Source organism: Loxodonta africana, chromosome 23, assembly GCF_030014295.1.
Source record: "Loxodonta africana isolate mLoxAfr1 chromosome 23, mLoxAfr1.hap2, whole genome shotgun sequence".
Classification (NCBI taxonomy): Eukaryota; Metazoa; Chordata; class Mammalia; order Proboscidea; family Elephantidae; genus Loxodonta; species Loxodonta africana.
Window position 1 is genome coordinate 50220986 of NC_087364.1, and position 12024 is coordinate 50233009.

General features: G+C 40.1%; 1 protein-coding gene across 1 annotated transcript in view; it reads right to left on the reverse strand.

Annotated features, from left to right (window-relative positions):
• The window catches only part of SPATA16 (spermatogenesis associated 16), a 279707-nt gene that overhangs the window by 31037 nt on the left and 236646 nt on the right, over positions 1-12024 (reverse strand). Inside the window, exons 8-9 of the mRNA XM_003416233.4 lie at positions 9929-10093; positions 7092-7175 (exon numbers count right to left, since the gene is read on the reverse strand). Of these exons, the coding sequence (XP_003416281.2) occupies positions 7092-7175; positions 9929-10093 (249 nt within the window). The remainder of the gene's footprint in view (positions 1-7091; positions 7176-9928; positions 10094-12024) is intronic.

The following is a 12024-nucleotide window of genomic DNA, read 5'->3' on the forward strand; positions in this document are numbered from 1 at the left end:
GAGATTTTTCTTTCTTTTTTTTCAAGGAGCCAGAGGTTTTTTTTTTTTTTTTTTTAAATAGGAGAGGCGAATTCTTGGCGCATATTAAGAGCTCAGTAAATATTAACTCTTATTCTTTCATTTTAGTGGTCTACCATTCTAAAGACCCATTCATCTCAGCTGGGAGGAGGTTTAGAATCTTCTAGTCCAATGCCCTTATTTTATAGATGAGAAAACTGAAGCCCAGAGAAAGGAAGTTGTTTCTGACCTACTTTATGACAGACCCAGATGTCTGGATTGCTAGGCCAGGGCCCCTATTTCACTGCACTAGTGATGACATTGGGTTTTGGGTTTGGAGCCTTTCTCCTAAGAAATCTTTGCTGTCGTTCTGGATAGCACCCTGAATCTGACCACTTCTCACCTGCATTACCACCACCTTGGTTCAAGCCACCATTACTACTCTCTTAGATCATCACAATAACCTACTATCTAGGCTCCCTGCCTCTATCTTTGCTCCCTTGTATCTATTCTCAACTTAGCAGCTTAGAGTGACTTTTTTTTTTTTTCTTTTATAACGCATTACGTCAAAAATGCAACAATGGGCTCAAACATAGCAACGATTGTGAGGATGGTACAGGGCGGGGCAGTGTTTAGTTCTGTTGTACATAGGGTCACTATGAGTCGGAACCAACTTGATGGCACCTAACAACAACAACAACATATGTAGTGCTTTGCTCAAAAACTTCTAGTAGCTTCCCTGCTCTGTCATACTGAAAGGCCCTACTAGATCTGCCCACCTCCCTTACCTTTCTCACTTTCTCTCCTTTTACTCCCCCCCGCCCTCTTCTTCTACTCTAGTCATTCTATTCATTCTACTCTGGTCACCTTAGCCTCCTTGCTGATCTTTGTATGTGCCAGGCACACTCCAGTCTCAGGGCTGTGCATTTACATTTCCTTTACTGAGAGTGCTTTTCACCAGATATTTGCATGGTTTCCTACCTCTTTCTGTTCAAATTTTGCTCAGATGTCACCTTCTCAGTGAATCCTACCCTGACCATGCTACTGCAGTTGCAATCCTCTGACACTTTCCATTTTTCTTTCCTGTCCCCTACTCCCCCAGGGCGTTTATTACCTTATAACATATTCTATATTTATTTATGTCACTGATTATCTACCTCACTCTTCTGGAAGGCAAAAACCATTAGAGTACTGCTTTTTCATGGCTGTATCTCTGAGCCTCGAAGATCGTCTAACACAGAGGAGGTGCTCAGAAAATGTCTGATGAATGTGCGAATGTCTGTGCAGTGTGTTAACAGGACCTGCGGATACAAAAGGCTGTATTTTCTCAAGTTTTTTTTTTTTTTGTTGTTGTTGTTATAGAAATGTAATCAAACTAAAAAACCGTGATACCCTTGATTAAATATGTTGTGACCCAGGACTCTCCAACAGAGAATTTATTTATTTATTGACATAAGCTGCTTATTTTTATATTTGCACCACTAAACCTACCTATGTCTTGAATTAATTACTAGAAAGGAAATATTCTGCAAGCTCAACTCAAAACAATAGCCACTTCCCTAAAATTACATTGAAGAATGTATTTTAAGTCCTGGTGAATTAGGGAAAAACGGCAATTGTCTTTCTCCTTCTGGGTTCTTAGTGAAAACTCAAAGAATTCAAACGTAGATAGGAGGTCAGCACTCATGAATCAGATTTCATCTTGATAAGCTTTTTATAGGCTCATAACAAAGTAGGGCCCTGAAAATTGTGTTAGGTAATGGGGATTCTGACAGACCCTTTACGTGGAACTAGGAGGTGCTGCTGTAATTCTGCTGCTTCAGATAAAAATTTCAAGTGTTTTCATTAGGTACAACAGCTGTTTCTATTACAGATAACAGATCTCAGAGGTGGTGATGCTGATATCAACTTCTAGTGGGCTCAGAACACAGTGTAGCTTGTACAATGAGGGTTTTTTTTTTTTTAATTATTTTTTTCTGCACACACAAATTAACTCTGTAGCAGTAAAAGGAAATTACTTATTTGCTACCGGAATTGCCTGAAAGTGATACAATCATCCTTTGTAGAGCCACATTAACCAAATTAAAAGCCCTTGGGAAAAATTTGGCACCCTCTTCCTTCCCATTCACATCTTCCTAAAGACCTCTCAGGAGCTTCCATTTAGAAAGCTATGATCATTACCAGGGCTTTTATTTCGGAAAGATTGGCTGTTCACCAGTGAGTTTTTCTAGATACCCAGTGGTCAGGTCGAGTGGCTCTGCAGTGTTCCGATCACTGAGGCCTTGGAGGCCCTGACTTCACTGTCTTCCTGATTCCTGCTTGCTTGCAGGTGTGTTTTCCAGCCTGTAATAAAGAGCCAGTGTTCTGTTGCTGTAGCTTGTCTCTAAGATGGGTGCTCTCATTTCATTCTGTCAGTGAATGCACAAGTCACTCCTCCACTGGGAGGTGGAGTCTATGTCTCTAACTCTGAATCTGGTCTGGCTTGTGACTGCTTTGACCAATAGAATATGGTAGAAGTTTCTATGCCAACTGTGGACCTAGGCTTTAAGAGGACTGATGGTTTCTATTTTCTTTCTCTTGAAATACTTTCACTCAGAACCCAACTGCCATGCTGTTTGAAGCCTAATCCATATGAAGCCATACACATTTAGACACTCCAACCAACTACCTCAGTTGACTAACATCATCGATCAACCATGTGAGTGAGCCATCTTAGATGCCCAGTTCATTTTAGCCTTCAGATAATTCCATCCCCACATACAGAGCCATCTGACTGAACTGCAAGAACCACCTGAGTCCAGTCAACCCATAGAACTGTGGAAGATAACAATGAATTGTTGTTTTAAGCCACTAATTTGGGGTGGTCTGTTACACAGCAGGGAATCCTGGGGCGCAGTGGTTAAGGCTATGGCTGCTAACCAAAGGGCCAGCAGTTGGAATCTGCCAGGGGCTCCTTGGGAACTCCATGAGGCAGCTCTACTCTGTCCTAAGGGTCGCTATGAGTCAGAATCGACTCAACAGCACTGGGTTTGGCTTTGGTTGGTTACACAGCAGTAGATAACTGGAATAGGGGCAATGTGAGAAACCACAGGCTAAGTGTTTCTATAAATGTGGGCATCAAAAACACTAGCTTAGAGTAAGGTGGAATCAGAGGTTGTCTACATGATGTCACTTCAGAGATTCTTGGAAAGACACCCTCTGCTCAATTTCTCTTCTACCTTTTGGTTGATCCCTGGAATTTCATAATTGGACTGATGTTCTACTGTCAGTTGGATTTGTAAATATAAATATTTACTGTACAAAAGCAACTATTTCTGGGAGGGATAGTGCTCTAAACCAGGATTCAGCAAACTTACTCAGAATAGGGTCAGATAGTAAATATTCTAGGCTTTGTGAGCTCAACAGTCTTTGTGGCAACTGCTGAGCTCTACCAAAGCCAACACTGGCAATATATAAATGAACGTGCATGGCTGTTTTCAATAAACTTTATTTACAAAAATAGATGGTGAGCAGGATTTGATCTGCAGGCTATCGCTTCCTGACCCCTGCTCTAAACTATTATTTCTATAGTCAACAGAGGTATTGATTATATTGATTGACTTTCATCAACATTGGATTTGGTTGATCTCTAGCTCCAATCCCTCCAGCCATTCCTTCTATTTGTAGGCTTCTGTTCTTAAGTTTTAAATGTGCTCTTCAATGTTCTCTTTTATCCTTACTCTATACCCTCTTTCTTAGCCATGTCCCCCACTCAGATGATTTTAGTTAACATCAATTTGCCAGTATCTCTAAGCCTCTATCTTTTTTCAGTCTTCTATCCAGTACTTCAGGCCTCTATATTTCCCTTTGGCTGTCTTGCCAAGACCCTGAGCTCAATACCCTCTTGTGCCAGTTATTAACCTCTAGTCTCTCAGTTTCAAACCCATCTTTCTATATCTCTAGTTGGCTCCGTGATGCTGGGACTGGGGTTCTGCAAACCTTGGTTCTGCTTTGCCAGTTGTTAATATCTACCAGTAAGGGATGCTAGAGGGAGAGTACAAGGCTGCAGGTGAAAGAAAGGACTTGTTCTTTCCTCTCTGCTTCCTGTTGACTTGCAGTGGGCTTCCTGTATGCTTGCCGTTCATGTGAACATCTCCTTAGCAAAGCTTCTTCACTCCAGAAACATGTTCTTTTCTATTAGCAGCAGCTGAATCTAACCTATTGCTGTCAAGTCAATTCTGACTCATAGCAACCCTATACGACAGAGTAGAACTGCCCCATAGTGTTTCCAAGAGCACCTGGTGGATTTGAACTGTTGACCTTTCGGTTAGCAGCGAAACTCTTAACTGCTACACCATCAGGGTTTCCTAGCTGAATCCAGTTCTTCCAAAAAGTTGCAGAATTGTACCCCCCACTTCCCCATCTCCCCACCTCACACATCTGTCTCAGTGGGCTAGTGACCCCTCCTCTTTGTTCTGCATTGTCTTTGTTCTGGGTTCCAGCCCTTCAGAACCCCTCCTCTATTCTCAGGGACATCAGCATTGCTGAGTAGCACCTTCTCACAGGAGATCTGAGTTTTGTCTCCGCAGGGCCCCGCTCCAAGTTTCTTTAGGTTCTAACCTCTTCTGTTTGATTCCCCAGCCCAGGAGGTGATTGCTTCTTTTAATTGCTTCCTCTGTGATACCTTATTGTTCTCTTTTGCTTTTTCAGGTACCTAGTTAAAAACTTCCTACCTAGTTAACAAATTCCCTTTCAGATATCTTTTGTGGTTCTATCTCTTGACTCTAAGACTGAACTCTGAGCTTCTATTCTCAGTCAAAAGCCACTCCCTGACAGCGTTTCCATCCTTAGTAAATGGCACAAGCAAACCATCTCTTCAGCTCCTGCCCAGTTGCTCAAGTTGCCTGTCTGGGCATCATTCTTAACTTTTTCTATTCTCTCAGCTCCCATATCCAATCAGTGCACAAAGCCTGCATATCTGGCTTCCTAAATAGGTTTTTGTATCTGCCTGTTTCTCCCTATCTCTACACCCACTACCCCAGCTCAGGCTATTACCATGTCTTGTGTGGACATTGGTCACTGCCTTATAACTGATCTCTCCACATTTCCACAGCCTCTCAGTCTATTATTCCAAACACAGCCCTAGATATGTCTCCCAGTTAAATACTTTCTTAAAAATCCTAAATCCTTAACATCATTTGTACGTTCCTCTGTGACTAGACTTCTGTCTGCCTCTGTTCTTCATTTTGCACTTCATTTCCCCACTCTCTTGGCAGGTTTTGAATATCACATATGCTTTCTTTGCATTCTTGGTGTATGCTATTGTTCCCTCTGGAAGTCTGTTCCCCTTTCACCTGAAAATGCCTCCATGTCTTTTAAATGTTATATACATATCAATTTTTCAGAGACGGCTTTTCTGACATCCTGGCCCAGGCTATGTTCCCTTGCAATTTGTTTCCATAAATCATTGAGCATCCACGTCTTTACTGTCATACTCAGCAAACTTGTAAGTAACTGTTTAGGACAACTGTCTTCTCTCTAGTTGGCAAGTTCCATAGAGGCAGGAGCTGTGTCTGTCTTACCCAGAACAATTTCCCTAACACCTTGAATTCTTTCCAGCACAGTAGACACTCAACAAATATTTGCTGAGTTTAGTTGGTTTCTCTTTTATAAATTCACCATAGGGCCTCTGAACTGATTACAGCAGATACACATTTCCTTAGATGCACTAGAAACCCTCCTGGCTGGCTGCTGTTTCTTAAACTGAATCCTCTTTTGGCTTGTTCCTCTCACATCTTCTGACACCAGTTCTCTCTCTGTGGGCTCTTTAGGGGATTGGAGGAGACTAAGTGAAGGGTAGATTGATCAGAATTTACTACTTTGAGCTGGGCTTGGGATCCAACATTGAAAAAAAAGTTTTTTTTTTTAAAAAAAAACAAAAAAAACTTTTTTATCCAACATTACATACTCTTATATTGTTATAGGGCCCTGTCTTGGTTATCTAGTGTTGTTATAACAGAAATACCACAAGTAGATGGCTTTAACAAATAGAAGTTTATTCTCTCACAGTCTAGTAGGTTACAAGTCCAAATTCAGGGTGTCAGCTCCAGGGAAAGACATTTTCTCTCTGTCGGCTCTGGGGGAAGGTCCTTGTCATCAATCTTTCCCTTGTCTAGGAGTTTGTCCACGCAGGAACCCCAGTTCCAAAGGGTGCACTCTGCTCCCGGTTGGTTCGAGGTCCACTGTCTCTCTGCTTGCTTCTCTCTTTTTTATATCTCAAAAGAGATTGGCTCAGGACACAACTCAATCTTGTAGATTGAGTCCTGCCTCATTAACATAACTGCCTATCCCGTCTTATCAACATCATAGAGACAAGATTTACAACTCATAGAAAAATCACATCAGATGACAAAATGGGGGACACTCACAAAATGCTGGGAAATATGGCAAAAAAAAAAAAAAAAATTTTTTTTTTTTTTTTTTTTTTTATGGCTTAGCCAAGTTGACAGATATTTTTGGGGGACACAACTCAATCCATGATAAAGCCCATAGTGTCACTCAAGTCTTCTAGAGTACCTGGGACCAGGTACATGTCTGTGCTCTTTGCCCTTAAATTCCAGTAGTGGATCCAGGAATGTTCTTCTACTTCTAACAGCCAGTATGTTACTCTTCTACCAAAAACATTGATGTTCTCTTTTCTGTGTAGTTCACTGAATTGTAGCCATTATTTCTCAAGTGACAAAAAATGGGGAAAGAGTTGGGTGGGGACTAAAATAGTGATAGAAGTGCTAAAAACCCCACCAATATTACCCAACATTGAAGAAGCAGATGATGAAAATAGAATATGAAAAAGAGCATGATAATGAAGAAGAACCAGGAAGGCATGCAACCAGTCTGTTGGAAAAGAAGCAGACCTGAGGGAACAGATTAAATAAATCCATATTTGATTTGGTTACACTTCCAGGAGAGTGCCGCATTTATTAAACAAAACAAACAAATGAGCAAACAAACAATGACCAGAAGAACTTCCTGTTTACCTTCTAAAGAGATTTGACCCAAGATAAACACTTTTCTTTGAGAATGAGGTATTTTTTTCCTTCAGCTGAAAGTTTTACCTTTTGGACTGTATTCCACACACGTTCTTTATCGTTTCTTCTTCCTTCAAGGGTGTCCATAGCATCTGCCATTAATGACTGCAGCTGTGGCACCAAGATAAAAATTATCAGTGTGGAATTCACACAGAAATAACTTCTCTAAACACACAGATTAAAACCTAATTAAAAAATCATTTGTACGCTGATGATTTTATTACTCATCTTTCCTACAATGAATGCTGCCACTGCATCTTGGCTTCAGCCATTACCAAGTCTTATTGCAGATATAAAATATCGAAATAATGAAAAGATTCTTCTTGAAAATTTGTAGAAAACATATAGGTCTTAACGTAGTAAGTGTTGATGTTTTGCGAAAACAGATTTGGATTGTAAAGAATGAAAACACTAGTTAATTCTCTCAGGAAATGGCATGTAGTACATGAACACATTTTAGTATTTTCTCCTGAGGCTAATGTATCATAATTTTAAGCATCGTGCAAAAGCTCACCAGGGGACAATACTAAAATTGTGCTGTTTTATTGCCTCTTAAAGGATCTAGCTCATTTAAGTTCTTTTACTATTCTTTTCTAACGCAAAATTTCAAAATAGCAAAGTATTTTTCGATTCCATTTTTAAATTAAAAAGTAATCTATCCTTTGCCCCAAACAAGCATCTGTCATATTTGAATTTAAAACAATGCTATACGCATGATGCATATGTGGCTGCAAAGTAATGAAGTTGCCCCAAACCGTGTGATACTCAGAGCCAACAAAGAGTTCTGCCAAGTACCAGCTCAGTTCCCTGTGACACTGAGAAGTATGAGCCCTTAGATAGTTTTCCGTGCTTTAGGTATTGCAGAGTTTATGCAGGAGGGCAGATAGTTGAGTCAGTCAAAAATCTTCTATTGAGCTGTCACTGTTTATATAGCACCTGACAATGTATTACTAGGATTTTTTTTTTCCCCAAGTTAATCCATTTGTAGCAGTTTGAAAGTAAAATCTATTAATGTGACAAAATCTTGCAAGACACATGATTTTTAAATATTTGGCCTCTACATGCACATCCACATACATTTAACCTTCTGGTAGGCATATTTATAAATTACGAAAATGTTCTAGGAAATCCCATTTTCAAAAGTCGTAGTGGGTGGGATATTGCACATGTTAGAGTAAGGGTTGTCTGTAATGCTGGCTTGGTCCTCTTTGTGTATATTTTGAAACACAAGTATTTCCAGAAAAGAAAGTCATAGATGTGGATGGTTGGTTAGGAAGCCCTAAGTGCATAGACCAAATCAAAAAACCAAACCCATTGCCAATGAGTTAATTCCGACTCACAGTGACCCTATTAAGCAGGGTAGAACTGCCTCATGGGGTTTCTATGGAGCGGCTGGTAGATTTGAACTGCCAGCCTTTTGGTTACCGGCTGAGTTCGTAACCACTGTGTCACCAGGACTTATAAGTGCAGAGAGCACCCCTGTATTCTTCATTTAAATCCTGAATGTGCTTTTCAGAAAGACAGGCTCAACATCTCCTGGTTTCTTAAATTAACATTTTCTTTGCTTCCTCTTATCTCAGAGGAGCCTTAATCATCTAAAATTGGGTATAATATGCACTTTGAAAGCTCTATACTTACTGCACTCCTGAATGCCTTATGAATGATAGCATAAACACCTAGCCTCTTAGAAGGTGTTCTTCTACACACAACCATAAAGGGTTTTGAAAGTCTCATTGCCAGTTTTGACTTAGCAATTCCTTGATTAATAGATTTATTTCAGAGTTTTAATCTTTAGCATGTATGGTTTTATTGTTTGGCTAGTCAGACTGTTTTATATGCTCACTCTGATATCAGTATTTATTTAATATACTTTAACAGGTTTAGATGAATATTATAATGTGGGCAGTTCATTTCTCGATTGATTAATTTGTTGCATCTTTTTTAAAGGCTCAAAGAAGAGAGGCTTCCTTTAGTTATCTGCAAATTATAGGTGATCGGTTTGGGCTGGTCTCATCTTTGTTCTTTGAATTCTATTCAGGTCAATAATTAGTTTTATCTAACTTCAGTTAAAGCCTCAAAGTAAAGAGCCTTCCCTAATACACAGTAGGATCTCCATACGGAGTAAATTTCACCTTTCCTCAAATGGCCAGTTCACCGTTTAGTAACTGTTTTTCAAACAAGGTGGTAGCATTCCTAGTATTAGCTGTGGTTATACTGTACACGTCTGTTTGAAGATTGTTTCTGTGAGGGTCATTTCATTAGTTTTTGACTGGATTTATCTAAGGCTAAAGTGTCTGGTTTTCTGAGTTAACTGGGTATCACTTAAAAACACACAGGAATTTTGACTGAATTTTCCCTTCAAATAACCACTTGTTTTATTGATCTAACTAAGTGCACGTGTGGTTGGCAATGCGAATATATCTGGTGACACCTGAAGTGATCGAGAAAATTCTAAAGACTGTTTTGCAGGGTCAGCTTTCAATTCAGCAATTACTCTTTTGTCCCCTGACTTTTCCATAAGAGAGAATCTTAGTACTGACATACCTGGGAGCTTAGGAAACAATTTATTAAAATTTCATTTTACTCAAGATAAAAAAGCCTGACACGCAGTGTGAAAAACCAGCCCCTTTGCATGTTTTAACACATCGCAAAGTTCTTGCTATAAAAAAATGGAAGCCAGTGAATGTGAGCAAATAAAACCCAGATGCACACATTTTCCTGTCTCTTCATTAGAATGCCTCATCAGGGGTAGGAACTTTTCCCTCAGACCACATTTATTATCACCATTTTTTTTTTTTCTAGATCATATCACTTTTCTCTTGGCTCAGGGCCTTTAAAAGCTTTAAACAAAGAAAAACAAATACCAATTCCGCCTCCTGCTGACTGATGTCCTGTAGATAAGGGATGGTTGCCAGCTCCGCCATTGCTTGATTGATCACCTGGGACTGCTCCTTTACTCTCTGCAGCCGCCAGAGGAGGCTGGCGTATTGCAACTTCTCCATCACACCTGAGCATGCACGGAAGCTCCCCTAGTCTCGCAGTAAAAGGAAATGGTTCAGAACAAAACCACAGAAAAAGACCTCTCCCTGGGGGTTGAAGTCAGGGCTTGTTATAATACATCTACAACATTTGAAGCAATGGTATCTGCTACAAATACATTTTTCTTTCTACCAGTTTAGAGACTTGTCTGTATCCTTACATTAAAATTCCAGCCCTGCTTTTACCTTTAATTCACATTGGTTTGTTTGCCTTGCACGCTGGCACCTCCTCTTTTGGGTTTTTAATGCTCTGCCCTGGCTCCGAGGGTCATTCTGGCAACCGACATGATCCATCTTGAAATAGACTCTAATGCAAATCTGTAAGGACCACTAACCATCAGGAATGTATTGGTATTTGGGAGTTTTATAAAATGGAGCCCACCAGAATAAGGTGGCCCACCTATGTGATTGTTTGCTACTGCAATCCAAAAAAGAGGAAGAATTTACCTTCTCTAAAAAGTTTTATACAAATTTTAGTGCTTGATAGGAAAGACAAAGCTCATTGTAAAATTCTTGAGTTTATATTTAGGAAAAAGTACTTCTGACATAAGGGGGACTATAAGGGTTAAAAGCCTTGGGTTTCTGCCGTGTTTGGGGGGTGATGAGAAATGGGGCGTCATAGGAGGACTGAGTATGGCAATCGCTTTCACATCCTGGCGATCAGAAGAGGAAGGCCAGGTGCCCAGCACCCTTCATGGCAGCATTCCCCCAGAACCGCATATATCAGAATCGCTAGGCTTGTTTGTTAAATAGAGTCCTGGACCTGGCTCACTGAATCAGAATCTCTTGATACGTGGCCCTAGATACATGAATTTTATCCAGGTTCTCCCCTTACCTCAACGTTCTTTTCAACAAACCACTACTTTAAACCTTAGTGTCTTAACAAGGCCTGCTTTTGTTTTGCATACTTGTAAAGCAGAATGTCTTCCAGAAATTGGAGAATGTGGAGGTCAGACATATGATTTCTCTTAAGAAAGAAGTTCTTCTAAAGAGAAGATTTTTAGAAACTAGTGCTACTAAAGAAAACCTGAAATACTCACTTCCTGGGTGGTCTAAATCGTTAATGCTCTTAGCTGCTAACTGAAGGGTTGGAGGTTTGAGTCTACCCAGAGGTACCTAGGTGAAAAGGCCTGGATCTCCTTCCAAAAAATCAGCCATTGAAAACTTTATAGAGCAGTTCTACTGTGACACACGTGGGGTCTCCATGAGTCGGAAATGATTCAAGGGCAACTCTTTTTTTTTTCTTTCTGTACTTTACCTCGAAGGCAGTTATTTAGTCATTAGAAAGCTGGAGTCTTAGAAATAAATGAAGGTTGGGCACCATTGCATTTTATTTTCTTTATTTCTTCCCAACACCTATCTATGCCACTCAACTAATGTCCTCTTCATGCTAATTTGGTCTTTCTGATTAATCATTTATCTGAAAATCTATAAGCCTATAGGAGTGATGATTGCAAATGGGGGATTTGGGATTCTTTCCCCAAACTGATGAAATAGCTTGTCTGCCCATTCAGTTTAAACATGCAGCTACACAATGGGGTTCTGACAAACAGAGGAAAGTGAGTTGGAGGAGAAGCAGCATTCATTCCAAAGAAAAATTGCTTCCTTTGTCTTCCTTTAAAATAAACAATAGTGCTGGTTGTAGGAAAGCAGTGTAGTGACTCAACCTCAAAGAGCAGAAACAACTGCAGCCTGCTCAGGGACATAATCTAACAGTGTAATTTTCCCAAACATTAGGAAAATAAAAATTGTGGAAGGCAACAGTGCTTTGTTAGCTTGATTACTGGATGCATAACAAAACAGGAAGTGCACCGTATGAATAAGACACTAGGGAAGGAATACAGTTGATATTATTAATAGTCATCCATCCCTCCCCTGCCCCAAGCTGAACGCAATTTTGGTTATCAGGACACTGCAGATTA